This window comes from Rhineura floridana, chromosome 2 (assembly GCF_030035675.1).
Source record: "Rhineura floridana isolate rRhiFlo1 chromosome 2, rRhiFlo1.hap2, whole genome shotgun sequence".
Taxonomy (NCBI): domain Eukaryota; kingdom Metazoa; phylum Chordata; class Lepidosauria; order Squamata; family Rhineuridae; genus Rhineura; species Rhineura floridana.
In genome coordinates, this window is record NC_084481.1 from 57,508,378 (window position 1) to 57,530,237 (window position 21,860).

General features: G+C 39.2%; 1 protein-coding gene across 8 annotated transcripts in view; it reads right to left on the reverse strand.

Annotated features, from left to right (window-relative positions):
• GALNT13 (polypeptide N-acetylgalactosaminyltransferase 13) overlaps nucleotides 1–21,860 on the reverse strand; it is a 419,256-nt gene that overhangs the window by 52,795 nt on the left and 344,601 nt on the right. For all 8 annotated transcript variants that reach the window (XM_061608760.1, XM_061608762.1, XM_061608761.1 and 5 more), the window contains one exon: nucleotides 1,607–1,746. In XM_061608760.1, coding sequence (XP_061464744.1) covers nucleotides 1,607–1,746 — 140 coding nt within the window. The remainder of the gene's footprint in view (nucleotides 1–1,606; nucleotides 1,747–21,860) is intronic.

Below are 21,860 nucleotides of genomic sequence, written 5' to 3' on the forward strand. Positions count from 1 at the left end.
AGTAGTTACCATTGTTATTTCCCTATATAGCAGAGGTGGGGAACCTGTGAACATCCAGGTGTTGTTGGAGTATCATGTTGTTGGCCATGCTGGTTGAAGCCGATTGGAATCCAAAAACATCTGGTCATAGGTTCCATATCCCTGCTATATACCTTACAGCAATATTTGGAGGAGTGGGAGAAGAAATGTCCTTCTAAGTCAATGGATTGCTAGCAGCTGAAACTGACAAGCAACTTACTGCTCGAAATTCTCCTCCAGTTTCCATAGAAACCCAGCAGTTAATGGTGAAAATAAGGTGTTTCATAACTTCTATTACCTTGGCTCGCCTGTCTGTCAATTATGTGGCAAAACTCTTATTATTTCATGTGTATTAAGTGCATTTAAAACATGGTCTTGAATTATTATTAGGTTTTTTTCTTAAAACCTGGCTTGACTGACAGTCTTTACAGTGGACCTGATCTGGCATTGTAATTTATAATTCTAGAAGTGGAGATTAATGTCATTTGTGAGGTAAATGCACCACCCTCCACTTTTGAAATACATCACTGCCAGATCTTTCAAACAAAAACACCTGTGGGATTTAAGAATTAAACAAGATGACCAATAAGGGAAGTTTACTGTAGTAAATAATCTGACAATATTGATTGTGCCAAATCTCTAAAGGTGGTGGGGCGGAGTCTTGAAAATTGATTTAACTCGGATTCAGAAAGGAGTCACTTCTGTTCTACCAATGCCATACTCCCAGCTACCAGCAACCTCAGCCCCTGTCCCCCTTTCCCAAACTTATGATTGGGAGGAGAATGATGGTGAAGAGACCTCAGAAATGAAGTATGGATGGATGCCAGGAAGCACTGGGAACTATAGCCCTGATCACATGTTTTAAATCCTTCATGCAAGAAGAGTGAGAGTAAGGTACATTGGCTTCCTGCATTCAGGCCTTTAATTCTGAGGTTTCTACTACCACAAGGCCTTCTCTCCACCATCCACCTTCTCCATGGTAAGTTCGGGAGAGGCAGCAGTGAAGGCCAGTGGCAGGGATGTGATAGGACCTGATCTGAATTGGACCCCAAGATGAAAACAAGTTAATTCAGGCCTGAACAGAACTATGCCGAAACAAATTTGTTTGAATTGGGCCCCTTCCACATATCACTGTAAAGGTCATGATAAGTGATGAAGGGTAGTGTACAAATCTAGATAATCAGTAATTACATAAATAAGGCCCAGGAGATCCCACCCATCATTATTTGGTAACTGAAGGATGTTGCAACTTGCATTTTTCCCTTTAGCGTGTTTGTGAATTTGCTGTATCTGGCACCATTTTCTGGAAGTGTTTATGAGCACAAAACAAAGAAACAATTTAAGACCTCAAATGCTATTTATTTAAAAGAAAGTCCTTGTGTGCTGAAGCAGAATATATGCTTCATGAAAATAAAACCACATTTTCAGAAAATACTCTTTAAAAGTTGATATGATGATGACGATGATGTTCTTTTCTCACCAGATGACCCAAAGCAGGTTACATGACAAATCAAATCTCACAGGGAACAATAAATTTGAGATTTTCATTTTTAAAACCACATTCTCATGCAAAATAAAGAAGTCATACCTCTCCAAGAGAATAATATCGCCGTGGAATCTGGGAGTCTGGATAGATGTTTTCTAGGTACCATGAAAATGGTTTACATTTTAGGTTCTCTCTCAATGCTTTTCTGGCTGACACATCTCCATAATCCACTTTGACAACTCCTGTATTTTTTCCAGATAAAAAGCATAATCAATATTCATATTCTTTTAAAACATGCAAAAATGATACCGACTAAAAAAGGTAAAGGTGTCCCCGCACTTATAGTGTGAGTCGTTTCCGACTCTTAGGGTGACATCTTGCAACGTTCGTAGGCAGACCGTATATATGGGGTGGGATTGCCAGTTCCTTCCCCGGCCCTTCTTTACCCCCCAGCATATGCCGGGTACTCATTTTACCGACCACGGATGGATGAAAGACTGAGTGGACCTCGACCCCTTTTACCAGAGATTCTACTTCCTCCTTCCGTTGGAATCGAACTCCGGCTGTGAGCAGAGCTTCGGCTGCATTACCGCCGCTTACCACTCTGCACCACGGAGGATCTTGATACTGACTAGTCATTATAAAAAAATTAACTTACAGTACACTAAAAATATTGTCCCATGCTGACCTGGAAATGATGAATTTACATACGTTCCCATGGTTATGTTATTGTACCTTACTTCTGTGAAGATCGGCACTTCATGTTTTATTTATAGACTGAATATTATAATTATTGTATAAACACAGGCACATTCTACTCTTTAGATCTCAGGCTACTCTGAGTGTTTCACTTTAGCTGCCAACTGGCTAATTTATTAGGAACTCTTGAGCCCCATTAAGGAGTTCTAATTGGCTTAAATCAAGTGAGAGGACTTTTGGCCCTCTAGATGTTGCCAAACTACAACTCCCATCAGCTTCAACAAGAATTGCCAATATCCAGAGGTTCTCCGCACCTGGCTTAAACGAACACAAGAGAGAGGAGGAGCATGGGTATGAGCATGCTACCTCTGCCCCCTGTTCCTGTTGCTCTCTGTGGGTTCTCAGGGAGTGGGGAAGCCTTCTGTATTCACAAAGACTCCATGTACATTTTATAAATCCAATTTTCCACGAGTGCAGGATGCTCCCCACTTTGGACAACTGGTGGGGCATTGGTGGGACAGAGCTAGCATGCTTGTGCCAGCTATCTGGCCCTCCTTGTGTATTCATTCAAGCCATATATGGATGTCTTCAGTTAGCTTCAATATTTAAAGGTATGCTATCATCACATCTGCCAGTGACCTTTGTCACCTGGAGACTTAAATTATTGCATCTAGCCTCTGTATGGTATAATGTGAAATCTTTTAATTAAAGAGCATACAGTCATCAGCGAAAGTACATCTCTAGCCCATTCAGTCCTACTTAAATGGTTGGGCTTCAAACAGGACAATATGTGGAGAGCTGTGTAATGTTAATTTAATAGCCCTACAAGACAGAACTGTGTACAGGCAAAATACAAGACAGGCAAATATAGACTAAGAAAGTAAAGCAAAGACTATAGATACTCAAGAAGTTGCAACACCACCACCTTAGAAACAAAATGGTTTTAACTTGTGTCTCCAGCTGCTTCTTTCAATGCAAAGCAAAACAACTCGTTTAATTTCAGTCAAAAGATTAAAAATGCTTTCTGTACTCTCTCCTACAACCACAGTGACCAATGAATTGTTACGTTCTGCATTTGTGAGGAACGGTATAGTCTAAACAGGTCAATATGTAATGAATTGGGATGTCACTATACTTTCAGCTTGCAAGATCAATGGCATAAGGCTATGTTGTGCTGGTCCTTTCAGAAAACTCATTTCCTCTTGGATTCCAGTACACTGAATTACATTGGGAAAAATGGTTGCCTGTATCTGCCTTAATACTTAAGTGTCACAGAATGGAAAAAGAGATTGCCAACTAACCTGCTGTGTTTTAAAGAACATTCAACACTTTAGAAAAACCTTTGTCTGCATGCACATTTATACTGCCATTGCCAGTGTTATTTAATTTCCTATCTGGAAATGTGTTATAGAAGTAACGGTACCAAAACAGACAGGCAATTATTGTGGCCTTTACACCATCAGGCATTGTTAGCATAAATAAATCAGTTCTGTTATATTCATGTATGTTTCACCAGATCAGCTTTCTGACAGCTTGTGAACCCTGATGAGAAACAAAAAGCATGGCAGATCTGATGTAGACTAGCTGATGTTAGAGGAGAAAATGTGTAACGGAAACTGTAAAAGTAGAAATGTCCATGGTTGCAAATTTCATATTGATGACTAAATACACAATGATCCCAAGCACAGGAATGATTTAAAGATAGCTGCAGATGCATGAAAGCCACCAAAAAGCACTTGTCATCATAAAAGCAGTTACACAATTTCAAGGGCCCTTAGCCTGTACACCATGTTGCACAGAAGCTGCATGTGTATGACTAAGAACTCTTTGCAAGTGAGTTCCACTTTGTGGAAGACTAACCGTGAACAGGTGATTTGGGTAGCCTCCAGGCAAGTGCCATCACCTTCATTCATTTAATTTATTCACTCTTCAAGTACATGAAAGGTTGTCACACAGAGCAGGGCCGAGATCTCTTCTCAGTCGTCCCAGAGTACAGGTCACGGAATAATGGGCTCAAGTTGCAGGAAGCCAGATTTCGACTGGACATCAGGAAAAACTTCCTAACTGTCAAAGCCATATGACAGTGGAACCAATTACCTACAGAGGTAGTGGGCTCTCCGACACTGGAGGCATTCAAGAGGTAGCTGGACAGCTATCTGTCGGGAATGCTTTGATTTGCATTCCTGCATTGAGCAGGGGGTTGGACTTGATGGCCTTATAGGCCCCTTCCAACTCTACTATTCTATGATTCTAATTCATCTTGCTGAAACTGTTCCCTATACAAAATCAAAGAATGGATGGCACCTTTTCCATGCAATTTCTTGCCTTGTGGGGATTAGTTTTAATCATGTATTAAGTATCATTCTAACACATTAGTGGAGGCCTGTTATTTGAAACAGCAGCATTTGATAAAAAGTATTCTTACAATAGTACTCTTCAGTGATATCAAGTCTAAGAAATAGTTAATGTAATTTACTCCCTTTAACTTTCACAAGAGCCACCAGTAGTGCTCATGATTCAACAAAGGGCAATTATAATAAATTCAGTCTGGAACCTCCTAGTCCCAGAATTTCCCAACTTTTCTGTTTAAATCACATTGTAGTGACCTACCCTGAATACCAATGAATGTCAGCCATGGACAGACTCTATGTCCTTAGTAGAGATGTTAGCAGAAAGGAGAAATGAATAAAAGTACAACACACTCAATGTAAGGATTAATTATATTTTCTGGGATAACACTATTTATTTTTTATTTATAAGGGCATCTATAAACCATTAGTAAGTGTCAAGGCAGTGTACACCAAATACACAACAAAATAATTAAAACCTCATAAAATACTAGACCAAATGACCAACAGTGAATGGAATTAATTCTCTAAAAGAAGTCTGACAAAATAATACTGTTTTCTTCAGAATTATAGGTGCCTCTCTGTTTTCAATAGAAAAAGTGTTCCAGAATACTGGTGCCACTACTTTGTAAGCCTAAGCTAACCAAATGTGAAGCACCTGTGGGACAGTCAGGAGGGCTTCTCCAGATGATTGCAGTGATCTGGCTGGTGTATAAGGGGCAAGGTGGCCCTTCAGGTAACCTGGTCCTATACCATTTAGTGCTTTATATCATCATCATAATACCTTGAACTTAGGTTGGTAATAGACTGGGAGCCAGCACAGAGCTTTCACCTCTATTGTAATATTCTGATTTGGAGCTTTTCCAGCCATTCTGCACTAGCTGGAATTTCTGAACCATCCTCAAGGTTAACTCCATATAGAGCACATTGCAATAGCCCAATCTAAAGATTAACAAGGCGTGCACCACTGTGGCCATACTATCCCTAATTTCAAATTGACATCTTAATTTTAGAATGTATGTTTAAATCAATAACTTCTTTTGACATTACTACCCACATAAGAAAATAGGAAACAGCTTTATACTAAGTCAGACCACTGGTACATATAGCACAGTATTGCCCACACTGATTGGTAGAGGCTCTCCAGGGTTTCAGACAGTTTGCACCACTTGGAATTCAAAGAAAAACCAATTAAGAATTAAATAAACCTTGTCAATGCTACGGGTATCTGACATTTATATAGTGCTAGCTAAACCTGCCTAACTTGATTTTGGAACAGAATGGGTATTTAGATCTTCAAAGTTCAGAAACACAACATATAGGAAGCTCATCCACCATCCACCCTCTCCTGTCATGTTCCCCACCCTCTGCAACTTAGAAAGAGAACAGTGGCGTAGCTGGGGGAGGCGGAGGGGGTGGTCCGCCCCAGGTGGCACATTCTTGGGCTGGCCGGAGGAAACTCTTCCCCCTTGCGCGTTCGTTCGGCACCTTCCCGCTTTCTGTTCAAAGGGCGCACGCGCAAGAGCCGCCACACCACCCTAACGTGAAATGAAGTGAGTTTCCGAGTGAACGGAAGGGCCGCTCAGCCTGCCCTAGGTGGTTCCAACTGAGGGTCGCGGGGGGCTTCAGCTGCAGGTCAAGCAGCAGGTCCCTTCAAGCGAGAGCGAGGAGGCCCCCTCTGCACCCCGCCAGCACCCCGCTTTGGCTAAACCTAAAAGCCATGCATGCCCCGCCCCCATCAACTGCTGGGCAGACTCACACTCCTGAGGCTTGGAGTTGGTGGGTCAAGCATGTCTGGCTTGGGCAGCCGGGGAGGAGCTGGGGGCTCAAGAAGGCCTGGAAAGGCGGGGTGTCGGTGTGGCTTGGGACCCCTGCTCAGCCCTTCCTTGCTTGAGGGCAGCCTCGGATCGCTGACTCCCCCTTTGTGAACTGGAGGTGCTAAGGATCGAGCCTGGACTTTCTGCAGGCAACGCTTGCCCCCCGCCCCAGCCCTCTTCACTGGGCCTGAGGAGCAGAGAAACTGACGGGCCAGGAGTGTGCAACAGGGATGTTTGCCGGTCGGCCTCTTTCTTCGGCCTCTAGGTAGTGGTGCCTGTCTTGTTACGGCCTATTTCTTCCAGCATTTGTTGTGGTTGAAAGTGGCATTGGACCGAGACGAAGGAGGTGTGAAAATTGGAGGGAGAGATATCAGTAATTTAAGTCTCTCTCTCTCACTCACACACACACACACACTTTTACTATTCCTTCATTCCCCCGCCCCCCGCGAAAACACCCGCCAGTCTGATGAGTGGTGACGGTGACTAAGCCTCAGATTGTTATAATTTGATCTCGTTAAGTGCGTGTAATATCTTTGTGATTTTACATCGTTCTTTGTTTTTCTGAGGTGAGTTAGAGTATCACAGTTTTTTAGGCGTGCAGACTACACAAACTAACATTTTAAAAAGGATTTATTTATCCCTGTTATTCCTTATTTATTTAATTATTAGTTATTATGAATATCTTTCTTTTTCTTATTATTCTTTCAGTCTTACTTAAGATGAAGCGAATAAAAGAAAGTGGTGCAGCCTTTAGAAAAAAGAAAAAGGCTAGGGAGGAAGAATTAAAAAGAATGAAGGTGCACTACTGAAATACCTCAGTCGTGATCGCGAAACTACTACTACTGTTGATGAAGCAACTTCCGAATTCAAACCATCGTCAAAGTCAAGTGATTCTTCAACTTCAACAAGCAAGGAGTGTAATGAACAAAAAATTCCAGCTAAAGATGTTGGTCTTTGGCCAAGTAAGATTAACGATGACACACAGATCTTACTGGTACGTCAAGGTGCGTCTGTCATTCAACATCTAGATTCTGATTTTGGTGAAGTGATTCATGAGGGTGCGTCCATCAAAGGACGAAACAGAAAACTTACACGCGAGTGGTTTTTTCGAACTCTGCCAAATAATGAAAAAATGTTGAGGTCGTGGTTGGTGTACTCTCCTTCCAAGAAAGCTCTTTACTGCTTTTGTTGCAGACTATTTGCAGACAGAAGTCATTCAAATTTTGATTCTGCGGATGGATTTAACATGTGGTGGAAACTTAATCCTAAAATATTCGACCATGAATCTAGTGTGGCACATGTTCGATCTTTCACACAATGGAAGGAGTTGGAAATTAGAATCCGACGTGGAGCAACAATTGATAAAAAGGCACAAGAACAAGTTGAAAACGAAGTAAAGAAGTGGAGGGAGATACTTTTAAGATTGTTGGATATCATTAGATTCCTAGCTAAACAAAATTTGGCTTTACGGGGTCACCGAGAAGGAACTCATTACGAGACTGATGATGAACCTGAATCAACAGGAAATAGAGGAAATTTTTTAGAATTAGTTCATTTGTTGGCGAAATACGATCCAGTGCTACGTGAACATATTCTAAGAATCAAGATGGGAAAAAAGTTTGCTAAATCCTATATGTCGCCTACTATTCAGAACGAGTTTATAGAAATTTTGGGAGAAAAAGTAAGAAGCAAAGTTATGGAGCAAGTAAAAGAAGCAAAGTATTTTTCTATGATATTCAACAGCACCCCTGATATTTCTCATAAGGATCAAACGAGCCAAGTTTTACGCTACGTTATGATCCATGGAAATAAAGTGAAGGTTGTGGAATCATTTGTTGATTTCATGATTGAAACAAAAGGTAAAACCGCCGAGAATATTTCAATTATGATTTTGCAAAAATTAGAAAACGACAGAATTGATATTCAAAATTGTAGAGGACAAGCATATGATAATGCTGTAGAACATTTAACTGGTGAAGAAGAAAATAGAGTTACCAGGTCAGATGCTGGCGTGCTGCTTGTTGCGTTACAATCGTTTTCCTTCCTGTGCTTTCTTGGCCTGTGGGAATCCGTCCTTCTAGAAATTAATGACACACAGGTCTACCTCCAAACTAAAGGATTGAATATACAACAATGTGACATAAAACTCGAGGCTTTAAAAGCATTTTTAACTGAAAATAGGGACGAATTAGCTAACAATTCAGTATCTTACGCCACAGATATTTGTGATGATCTGGGGATAGTCATGGATCGTTGGTGTAGAAAGAAGAAACTGATGGCAGGTGAAGAATCATGAGATGCTGAATTGTCATGCGAAACTGAGTTGAGGAGAGAAATGTTTTTTTCACTGGACAGAGTGATCCAAGAAATCACCACGAGATTTCAACAGCTTCGTGTTCTTGCTGAAAAATATGCCTTCCTTACTCCATCGAATCTTTTGAATGATAAATACGAATGTCAACTAAATCATGATCACGATGACATTAATAAGTTCCTCGTTGAGAGAAAAAGACTTCAGAGTTTTATTTCTGTTGCTGCTACGCAAGACGAAACAGAGACGTGGAAGGACGGTCCCCTTGAACGTTTGCAGTTTATTCTAAAATACAGTCTCGAGAACTCAGTTCCAAATATTGTAATACTACTGCAAATTTTCCTCACAATTGCTGTAAGTGTTGCTAGTTGTGAGAGGAGTTTTTCTAAATTAAAGTTGATTAAGAATTACCTAAGATCTACAATGAGTACCTTGCGTTTAAGAAATCTTGCAATACTGTCTATAGAACAGCAACTGAGTGATGATATAGACTTCGACAATGTCATCGACGATTTTGGTAACAGAAAAGCAAGAAAAATAACATTTTAGAATGTTGGAATTAAAGTTTTACTTCAAAAATAAACATAGTGTTTTAATTTATTTCTCTATACGTCGTTTTGACTTTTTGTAGTATTTTTGTAGTGTACTGAGAGGGGCGGCAAACTCAGGGACCGCCCCGGGCAGCAAAAGCTCTAGCTACGCCTCTGAAAGGGAAAGACAGAGAAGGATGACGAATGATAGATGGGAAGACTAAAACTGAACCATTATAGGTCAAGTCAAAATTGGGTGGTTGGAATCGCCACGTAATGGCTTGGGAATTTGTTTCTGGAAATCCACCATGGACATTTCTGAAATTCATCACCATCACTACTGATGGCTCTTACAACATATGAGGCATAGTAGAGGATACACAGAAATTAGTTAGTCCCTAACCTTTAAATCTACATTAGAGATAAAAGCAGTAGGAGTTTAGTAAAAGAGTATGGAATGCGCCACATTACTAGCTAGCTTTAAAATAGAAAAATAACAACCACTGCATTGGGGAATATGTTATGAAAAATATAAAAACTTTAACATGGACCTTTCAACTTTACAAAAATTTGACTGCCACAAATGCTAAAGACAAAGAGATTAATGTGTCACTAGAACAAACAATTAGGAAACTGGGCACAGTTGACACAGGTAGGGCATTGTTTTCAGTCTGTGCATACGTGAAATTGTAATTGTGATATTGGATCACATCAGAGCAGCTGAAGAAGGCAGAAGCAAAAACATTCTGCTATCAGAATTGAATCTCTGTTTTGCTTGTTGCTATAATAGGTATCACACACACACAAAATAGGAAATTTTAGCCAATATTAGAACCCCAAATTTATCAATAAATCTGATCTAGATTTAACAATTAGGGACTACTCTGATAAGATTGGCAGGCTTTAGAGAGTTGAAATAGGTCTTACCAATTAAATGATGGCCAGGAAACATTGGCTTGTATTCAATGCTAGTTCTACTTAGTGCAGACCCACTGAAATTAATACACATGCAGTGGTTAGAGTGTTGGACTACGACTTGGGAGACCAGGGTTCGAATCCCCACACAGCCATGAAGCTCACTGGATGACCTTGGGCCAGTCACTGTCTTTCAGCTACAGAGGAAGGAAATGGTAATACCACCTCTGAATATCACTTACCATGAAAACCCTATTCATAGGGTTGCCATAAGTCGGAATCAACTTGAAGGCAGTACATTTACAACTTAGGTCCATTAATTTCAATGGGTCTACTCTGAGTAGGACTAGCATTGGCTACAACCCATTATCTCACTTTTAAGAAGCTTGATTTTAACATGCCCTCTTATAGTCAACAGGGCTTTGCTTATTGCCCCCAGCCAGGCCAGCACTGCTCTCCATTTTCAGCTTTTATTTACTGTAGTACAAGTTAAGGCCAAACTGTTCCAATTCTGGTTACAAGATGCATATTGCAGGATGAAATTACCTACATATGGAAACTAGCAAATCACCTGGGAGATGCTCTCTCATACATTCCAGATGGAAAAGGTATGTCAATGCAATTTAGAAATAATTTTGTGAAGGTCATTTGGACAAGTAAATTTGCATATAATTGTATCTTTATGGTGAAAGGTCTATTGAACTGACTATTCATCTGGGCTGTGATTAATGTTCAGCACTTGGAGACTAAGATGCATCCAAACTCAGAGGGAGGCAATAGTAATGCACCTCTGAATGCCTCTTACCATGTAAACCCTATGAACAGAGTATCCAAAATGCAACACGAGACAGTGCCGGAAGATGAGACCCCCAGGTCAGAAGGCACTCACCGAGCTACTGGGGAAGAACAACAGACAAGTACAAGTAGTGCTGTGACTAATGACGCAGCTGGGTCAAAGCCAAAAGGAAGCCCAGAGGCTGATGCGCACAGATGCGAAAGGAGAGTCCGGAGTTATACGACACACACAATAGGAACATGGAATGGGAGAAGCATGAACCAGGGAAAGTTAGGAATTGTCAAGCAAGAAATAGAACATTTCAACATTACAATACTTGGTGAGAGTGAATTAAAATGGACAGGAATGGGACACTTTCAATCAGGCAACTACAAAATATTTTATGCAGGAAATGAGAAATTAAGAAATGGGGTTGCTTTAATAGTGAGAAGTAATGTAGCAAAAGCAATTAGGAGCTATAACGCAAGGTCTGAATGAGTGATATCAATGAAATTAAATGGGAAACATATTAACATAACCATCATCCAAGTATATGCTCCAACGGCAAATGCAGAAGAAGAAGAATTGGAGAGATGTTGTGTAGAAGTACAGGAAGAAATTGATCACACACCAAATCAAGATGTGCCGATTATCATGGGGGACTGGTATGCAAATGTAGGGAACAGAGAAGAACTTGGAATTGTGGGGAAATGGGGCTTAGGATATAGAAATGTAGCAGGAGAAAGACTTATTGAATTTGTGAAGCCAATAATTTGTTTCTTGTAAACACATTTTTTGAGCAACTGAAAAGACGACTGTACACATGGACATCACCAAATGGTCAATATACCAATCAAATTGATTATATAATTGGTAGCAGAAGATGGAGAAGTTCCATAGATTCTGAGAAAACAAGACCAGGAGCAGACTGCTGTACAGATCATGAACTGGTAATATCAAAAATCAGAGTAAAGCTAAAGAAGAACAACAAAGTAACCATAATGCCAAAATACAATTTAAATAACATCCCAGAAGAATATAAAGATCAAATAAGGAACAGATTTGAGGCTTTAAACTTAGTTGATAGAGAACCAGAAGAACTTTGGAGTGAAGTCAGAGACATTATTGGGGGGAAATGCAAAAAGACAATACCTCTAATTAAAAAGGGAGAATGACCTCAATGGAGGACTGATGAAACTCTTAAAATGGTTAAAGAGAGAAGGAAAGCAAAAGCAAAAGGAGATAGAGACACGATTAGAACCCTAAATGAAATAATACAGCAACTAGTATGTAGGGACAAAGAGAACTATTACAACAGTTGTTGTACAGATATAGAAGAGGACAACAAAAAGGGAAGAAGAGCCCTATTCCAAATGATTAGAGAAATGAAAGGGAAATTTAAAGGAAGAGTAGGGATGTTGAATAATCAATAGGGGAACACACAGACTGACCAAGACGAAATAAAAGATGGAAGCACTACATTGAAGAACTATATAAAACAGATGCCAGGATGACATATTCATTCATGGAAGAACCATATGATGAAGAACCAGAAATTTTAGAAAGTGAGGTGAAAGCTGGTCTTCAAATACTTGGAAGAAACAAATCACTAGGAACAGATGGCATACCAACAGAGTTGCTACAAGCTACTGATACTGAATCTGTCCAAATTTTGACTAAAATCTGTCAAGAAATATGGAAAACTAAACAATGGCCCACAGACTGGAAATGTTCAATATACGTCCCAATTCCAAAGAAAGGGAATCCCAGGGAATGCAGTAATTATCGAACTATTGCCTTAATATCCCATGCAAGTAAAGTAATGCTCAAGATTCTACAACAAAGGCTCTTACTATATATGGAGCAAGAAATGCCAGATGTCCAAGCTGGATTTAGAAAGGGAAGAGGTACCAGAGATCATATTGGAAACGTACATTGGATAATGGAACAGAGCAAGGAATTTCAGAAGGAAATCACCCTGTGCTTTAGTGATTACAGCAAAACCTTTGATTGTGTAGATCATGAAAAACTATGGAATGCTTTAAAAGAAATAGGGTTGCCACAGCATCTGATTGTCCTCATGCGCAACCTATACTCCGGACAAGAGGCTACTGTAAGGATAGAATATGGAGAAACGTATCGGTTCCCAATCGGAAAGTGTGTGAGACGGGTGTAATTTATCACCCTATTTGTTTAAGCAGAACATATCATATGGAAAGAGGGATTGGACCAAAATGAAGGTGTGAAAATTGGAAATATCAAATTATAGATATTGATATCTTAAATTATTATATAGATGATACCATACTACTAGCAGAAAGCAGTAATTATTTGAAACGAATGCTGATGAAAGTTAAAGAGGAAAGCAGAAAAGCAGGACTACAGCTGAACATCAAAAAGACTAAAGTAATGACAACAGAAGATTTATGTAACTTTAAAGTTGACAACGAGGACATGGAACTTGTCAAGGATTATCAATACCTTGGCACAGTCATTAACCAAAATGGAGACAATAGTCAAGAAATCAGAAGAAGGCGAGGACTGGGGAGGGCAGCTGTGAGAGAACTAGCAAAGGTCCTCAAATGCAAAGATGTATCAATGAACATTCAAGTCAGGATCATTCAGACTATGGTATTTCCAATCTCTATGTATGGATGTGAAAGTTGGACAGTGAAAAAAGTGGGTAAGAGAAAAATCAACATTTGAAATGTGGTGTTGGAGGACAGCTTTACACACACCACGGACTGCAAAAAAGACAAATAATTGGGTGTTAGAACAAATTAAACCAGAAGTATCACTAGAAGCTAAAATGATAAAACTGAGGTTATCGTGCTTGGACACATAATGAGAAGACATGATGCATCTTAAATACTTTAAATGAAAAGCTTGCTATTACACATAGCATCCAGCAGGTGGAACTGTTTTCCCACAAAAAACCAACACTCGGCAATCAAAAAATCTTTAGATAAAAGTTGATGCAGAATAAGTGAGTTCCTAGCAAGGAATGAAAAAAAAATGTTCATGTACTACCCGTGTCAAAGAGTATTAGCATTAGTCAATATGCTAAACTGTATAGATTCTTGAGTATACATTTCAACATTGTCTTTCTAAAGAAAGGTTATAGCCAGGACATACAAATACATTTACTAATTTTAGAGTAAAATATTTAGTCTCATAAACACTAATAATAATGTTGAGCTATTTAGGATAGTGTCAGACATTGCAATCAAGAGACAACAGTGGACATGCACCTGACTTGTGCACCCACTTTTCATGCTTCCAATATAATGTGCAAAAAGAGAAGTAGCCTATCTTCATCATAGAAATGTGTGGGCACCCAAACAGATGGGGTTCATCCATTTCAGCGTGAAGCATATATGCCATCTTTTTACACATTACACTAGGAACACACACAAAAATGTATGCACAAGTCTGTGCTTATCCACTGTTGCTGCATCTAAAAATACTCTGAAGGTTTTCTGATGTTAGCTGTTTTCTTTCAATTCTGAGCAAATTCAACACTGCTGCTGTCTTGCCTTTGCCTATGCCAGTTAAATGTCACCTTAGTGAAAGCTCAACAACAACAACCCTCAATACATAGGAAAATATCAAAGACAGTCATGGACATACACTATCTTCCATTTCTGTTGAGCTTTGCTTTTCAGAAGGGATGCTCAAGGATTTTGTTTGGTTTGCATTTTTAAATGAATTGACCAGATTTGCTCTTCCTGGATCAGATAATATATGGATCAGAATGTAGTTATTTGTTAATTTTCACACCTCTGGATTTTTGCAATACTGTTGTCAGCTCAAAAAATGTACCAGAAATGTGTATTAAAATGTTTTTATGGTAAAATACATGCAGAATTAGGGTAAATTTGAACTTTCAAAAATACATTCAAAAATAATGTGAATTTTCATGAGTTTTTATTGCAGATTGATGAGCAAATTGTACAGAACAGGCTTATAAAGGAACAGATGTGAACCTGAACCTGATATGGACTGCAAATAAAACTAATCCATCCATCCCTATTTTTCAGAAATGAAAGAGTAGGTAGAGGTCAGGGTAAAAAAAGGTCATTAATAAGATATGGGTTTGCTATAGAATATTCACACTATTGTGTTCGAACTCCTGTAGTTCATATGACCCAGTATATTTTGAAGTCTGAACTGTACCTAGGTACACTGTGACTCAGATTTCATTCTGCATCTCTATTTTCAGGTTCAAGAGGCCCCAAACCCGGATATTAATAAAAATTAAATGTCGTGTCCACTCCTCATTATTCCATGAGACGGGGATGCAGAATCTTTCTCAGCCAAGGGCCCCTATAACTTTCTAGGCAGAAGCTACATGTCAGTGTTGGGTAGAGCCAAAAGCAAACTCGGGCTGATCAAAGAATGCCAATGTTAGTATTGTACAGCAAGCTTGTTTCCATACACACTCACAAAACCATCTTTATCCACCTTCCAGACAAGCAAGAAGATGCATTCTAAGGCACATCCTGGCCAGGCAAAAACACTCAATGAGGGTGCAAAGCAGGGCCAGTGGGTTGTGGCTGAGGAGGTGATGTTGCCTGCAGAGAGTCCTGATGGCCAAAGAGAGAGACCTGCAGGACCATACTTGACCCCTGCCCGAGGTCTCCCATCCCTGCCACCAAATCTCTGTCAAGTGTGATGTGGCCATGGGAAGCAGAATTATCAAGCAGAAGCTCTTTGAAGAACCAGATGACAAACTCAGTTTGACAATTTGTTAAAACATATACTTCAGATCAGAAATTATATGATACGAAAGGGTAAACTGGGATAATTAACACAGGCTCATGATTAGGAGTGAACAAACAACTTCTGGTCAGAAATCTATACCAGATAAAGCATGATTACAGAGGTGTGAGTATAGATGACCAAGTAACTAAGTGGTTAATGCTGGAAGTTTGCTTGCTTCTTAAAGTCTGTTAAAGTGCAGCAACATAGATTACTATGGCTGCCTTTGGAAGATTCTGTGGTTGCTGTTGCTCTATCCTAGTTACCAACTTGTTCTGTTTTTAGGAAATGAGGACTTATCCTGCTGTGCATTGCCGAAGTGTTTTCTCACTGTTTCCTGGTTCTTTGTTTAGGGAAGAAGATGGCTAATATGTTCTCACCGACAAAAGTTTATTCATACCAACGGTGCTGTTTCAAAAGGGTAAATAAAACATTTCCCGCCCTCTCTTTGTTCTCCTTCTCTCAGGAAAAAAACCCTTTTAAAAACGAAGTTTGTGCTGCTTTTAAGCCTGCACAATATACTCTGTTGTGCTGTTTAAATCCACCTACAGTGCATTATTTTAGATTATCCATTGGTGCTTTGTAGGGATGGGGAAGAAATTTGATTCAAGTTGCATTTAAAGGCAAACCTATCTAATTCGCACTTTCCAAAACAATATGGGAATCAAAACACAGCCATCCTTCAAAATTTGTATTTTATTCAAATTTTGCAATGCAATACTTCAGCCAAGTAATGTTTACAGAAATGCATATACTGAGGTAAAGTGTTCATACATTGCATATATTGCTGAAAATAACATACAAGCTGCTTTATTTTAAGGGAAATTGCTTTGCAAAAATGTGTGTATTAGGCAACATTGTATATAAAATTGTGTATATTAGGAGGTTCACACCAAAACGCTGATGAATTTTCAGGAGGACTTTTTTTTTGCAAACTGATGTGAAAATGTGGAGAAATTGAACTTCAGATTGGAAAAATGAGCTGAGAGAAAATAAAACTGACAGATTCATCCACCTCTAGTGCTTTGTATCCATGAGTATTTTTAAATTATGAATGCACATCACTATTGCAATAACAACAACCAAAACTTAAAGTGGGGAAAAACCTACACACAAACAACACATACAGAAAAACAACTTCAGAGATACAACAATGGTTCCTCACTCAGAGTTATCTTTGCAAATACACCAAAACATTAATACATATTTTAAAAAACTTCACAAAAATGCAAATATTTAAATCTTTCAAGACATATAAACAACACTTGGAAAGGAAATCATGAAGACAAAGCTGTTTCGTAGAGTACAACTCCAGACACTAGACTTTGTAGCTTGGAGGAGTATCAGCTCCTCCAGTATCACCTGCCACCCAATATTAATACAGATAACCAATTTTCCAGTAGTTGATGTGAGGAAGGCCCACAGTTTTTACTCTTCACTAGAATGCGTGGCAGGAAAAAAAGAATCACACCACATTCGTTAAAAAGACATTTGTTAAAAAACCAAGAAAACCACTTGGGTAAGTTGATACCTCTTTTGGGCCAAACACACAGATACCCTTACAGGATTCAATACAAAGTTGTTGCTAGTATTATTAAGATTTATTAGTCACTTGACACCTGAAGGTCTCCAAGCGACTTACAACAATCAGTTGTGGCTTCTAAGGCCCAATTCATGTGCTTTTGTTGTGGTTGTGGAAGGACGCCTGCATGGTCTAGTTCCACTACATTGGGAATGCCTGTAGAGAGAAACCAAGTGGGCCCAGTGAATGATGTGAGATGAGTGATATCTTTCCGCTAACTGTCATGCTTTTATTAATTGATTCCACCATAAAGGATATGTCAAAACAAACTATTTTTTTTTTAAAAAACCCCATGTAATGAGGAGGCTATTGCAACTCACAAGACTTAAATGAAACATGATGTCATGCAAATCTGTGTCTTCTGCTCCAAACAAATACAAAGCAGAGTGGAGCTGAGATTTAAAATGTGGAAGGAGGCACAACTGGAGGGTGCTCAATGCTCTGCTTTCTGATCCTACGGCCACCCTCCCCAGATTGGCTCCCAAAATTCTTTCCCCACCCTCTGCCTCATATGACTCTGATACAGAAGTGAACCTGGCTGGGAAGAAAGCAACTGAGTGAAGGGCTGCAGAAGGAAGACTGTGCACCCTTTGGCATTTTTAACATTGCTTCCAATCCCTGACCCCTTGCTTAGGTGGGACTGGGGAAGACCAGATTCATAAAACTGTTGCTTTCACACGTAGCATGGGAGTAATTCTTGCTGCTTAACTTTATGATATGGTTAATGATCATGTGATTACTGCTGTACTGTGTTCTCTCCCCTTTTTTGCTTGACTGCAGATAATACATTTGAATTTTCAGTTAAGAAACCTGTTATCATAACTACTACATTTTTCACTTCCAAAGCCACACACATTTTGATTTGTAAATTATGAAGGCCTTCAGAAAGAAGTAGTAACAAGATCATGCCATTCCTCTTAAATATTGATGTTCTGAGCTGTTTCTCACAATGTGAAATTCTGTTGTCTAATTTTCTGCAGTTAATTAGGGTAAGTATAACAAAATGCTGTTCTTAGCATAAAGCTAAGCCTGCAACACAATTGCCCTCCACAATTAGGGGTTGCATAAGATTTGGATGAATCTTGAGCGAAAATGAGATGCTTCTGAGGGATTCTGAGCTTGTTGGAGTCAAAGGAGGATCTATACAGGGCACCTCGAATCAAAGTAGCCCCCCAAAAAACAGCACTTTGTAGAACCTTGGTGACTTAGATGCCAAAAAACACAGCAGATAAGTGTCTGCTAAAAACAAAATTAATGTCTCTAAGTTTACTACACAAGGAAAACATCTGGGTAGGTTTAGGGTGAGATCCAGTGTGGTGTAGGGTTAGAGTGTTGGACTACGACCTGGGAGACCAGGCTTCGAATCCCCACACAGCCATGAAGCTCACTGGGTGACCCTGGGCCAGTCAATGCCTCTTAGCCTCAGAGAAGGCAATGGTAAACCACATCTGAATACCGCTTAGCATGAAAATGCTATTCGTAGGGTCACCATAAGTCAGAATCGACTTGAAGGCAGTCCATTTCGTTTTCAAGCCCTTACTTCCTCCCCCCATCCCAAACCTTTCACAGTTGCTTGCCTCAGCTACTTCTGCTTCTTGGGGGGGGGGTTGAGAGTGAAAAGTCCCCCACTCACTACAGGGCGACCAAGGCTGTTTCCATGCCAAAACCAGGCCTGAAAACCGACTGCAATGGATCAAGATAATTGGTCTCATCCACGACCGGAACCAAAGCATGGAACCAGGATATGGAACCAAAGCATCACCATCAACCTCAACATTGAAATTGGACAATGTTGAAGGGAACCCTAAAGAAAAGAGTAAGTTATTAGTTCAAACTCTTTGGTCTGAATATCAGAGATATTTGTCCATTTGTTCCGGCTGTTTTATGTGACAGTGGCATAATTATGTTTGACCCAGTCAATCTTTCTGTGAGCAGCAAAACCATTCATGTAGATATCAATATTAAAACTGAACAGCAGGGATTAAAATATTAAAATGATTACAGGTTTTTGTATGATGACAAGGTATGATGAAAAGATATCCTGGAGAGTAAAAACTTTAATGTTATTTTTAAAATCCAAAAGAGAAAATAAAGGTTTCAAATTCAAACACCCTGCAGTTTGTTAGAATGACATCCTGCGGTTTTGGCTTCGTGCCATGTATTTTCATCCTGTGACCTTCTTATCTCCAATTAACTACATTCTCAGTATGATCTTACCCACAAATTGAAAAATCTACCCATCTATATCAGAAGATGTTAATAGCTTTGCTTTTAATACGGAAAGGGGCTGCAACTCCACTCTTCCAGGTTTAAGTTCAGGAAATCTCTTTATAAGATCTGATTGGGTAAAAATCTCACACAAGCACACAGACATACTCTTTTGGCTTGCTGGAACAAGGAAATAATTCACATTGAGTTAATTTTTGAATAACTCTTCTAATCCCTCTGGTTAATATAAATAGCACATGTGTAACTCATGCTGAACCATATTCTTAATCTCCACTAATGGAGGTGGGGGTACAACACTATTATTGAGTGCAAGAAATAAAACTTCAACAGGTACAGTAATTTGTATTCAAAGAATATAAGCAGAGTTTCAGTTATGCAATGGGTCTTTTCCAATTCCTTTCTGCTACAGATCATTGTAGTCCCTGAATGGCAAATGGAGTGGCTTTCAGGGAGAAAAAGAGGCAATAGTACCTTTGGAAAGGGAACCCAGAATGCCATCCTTGCTTTTGCAGAAGTGTTTTCTGCTAATGCAAAGGGAACTGTGAATCCAGATCAGCATCTTTCCTAACAATACATACTCTAGCTCTTCCACTTTTTGATCTGCTACCAATCACATGTATTATGGTGGGTGCAAGGACATGCATACCTATACTATATTGTCTGCCTATTAAATCCTACTTCCAAAATATTTTCCAGTAGCGGAAGTATTCAGCTCATTCTGTTGACCAGCATATTAGTCTTGTACTTTAGTGCAATTAGGAAGCTGGATGCTCCCCGTTTTTAAGAGGAAGAAAAAAGAGGGAATGGACTGATCTGCATGTCACACTAAACCACATCATAGATTAGCATGAATGTGTGAGCGTGCAGGCTTTCAGAGAGGAGATGGTGGCTGCTTTGCTCTTCCCTGGTCATTCTGCTGTTGCAGTTTGTCTTAGCATGTCATATGAACCCAGTTTTGTGGTTTAGCTCTCCTGGATCAACCACAAACCATAAAACATAGAACAAACCTTGGTTACAGCTCATTCTTGTTCTGGAGAATGCTAAATTATAAATTGAGATTTGAACAATATGTTAATCTAAACCATGGCTTAGCTCAGAGCAGAACAACTGGCAAGGAGCAGAGTGGCCATGATTACCTCTTCCATAGCCTACACACTCATGATAAGCCATTATCGCAATTTTTGTACCATAGGAAATGTTAAAGAAGCACAGTGCTGACAGCAAAGTGGGAACACATGTCAGCTCGTTAATAACACACAGAGGAGGGGCATTCATATTCTCCACACATTATGTTGGGAAAATTCTGTTTTCTATATATAAATTCATGGCACACTGAGCCATGGTCAACTTGACTTACCTGTAGCCAGTTATATTTTTAATTTTTTTATTAATATATTTAATTGTAGTTAATTGTATGTTTTTGCATACAATTTTAAATTATTATTACTTATATTATTATTACTTTATAATAATTTAAAACTTAAGTTTGACTTATATTGAACATGGGTATGGGAGAGATTCAGTTCACATTTCAAGCCAAATTTATCAACTTTGCACTTTCCAAAACAATATGAAATCTGAAACAGCCATCCTTTGAAATGCGCACTTTTTCTAATATTGTGAAGCAGTTTGCCAACCAAACGCTGTTTACAAAAATGTGTATATTAGGGGAAAGTGTGCACTAAATATGATGAGAAATGGGTTGCAAAAATGTGTACATTAGTCAAAACTCACTACAAAATTGTGTTTATTAGGAAAAATTCGCACTAAAATGCTGGAGAGTTTTCATGAGGATTTTTTTTAAAAAAAAATTCAAACTGCTGCAGAAATGTGGAGAGCAAAATTTAAGATTAGAAAAAGAAGAAACCGAGAGAACTGAAATTAATGGATCTTTTCTTCCCTAACTGAACGTTAAAGGCTAATTGCAACTTGTAGTATTTGCTGTTGTGGCGAAGGGATACAAATTATACTTACTATAATCACCATGGCTTTTTCGCATTTTGCAATGTTAAATTGAAAATATCCCCCAGGCCATTCTGATGCTTCCCATAAGCTCATTTCAAAGCAAAACCTTAAAAAACTCATAGTCATGAACTTGGAAACACTTGCTTAACAACCCTCTAAATGTTCATGGTGATACTAAAAACCAGACCCCTTTTGGACTTTTTCCCTTGAGTTCTCATAATCTGTTGAAATTCATTAAAAATCAGCCATGTTCACAGAGTACCTGTAATCCTATTACTGACCTTGCCCCATACTCTGACCTTCATCTTCTGCAGTTTAAAAGTAAAAAAAAAAGCCTGGCTGATTTTTAATTAATTTAAGAAATTTTGCATTGAACTCAATGATAATGTCAGGCACGCTCTGTAAGAACCAACGGTCAGTGTTC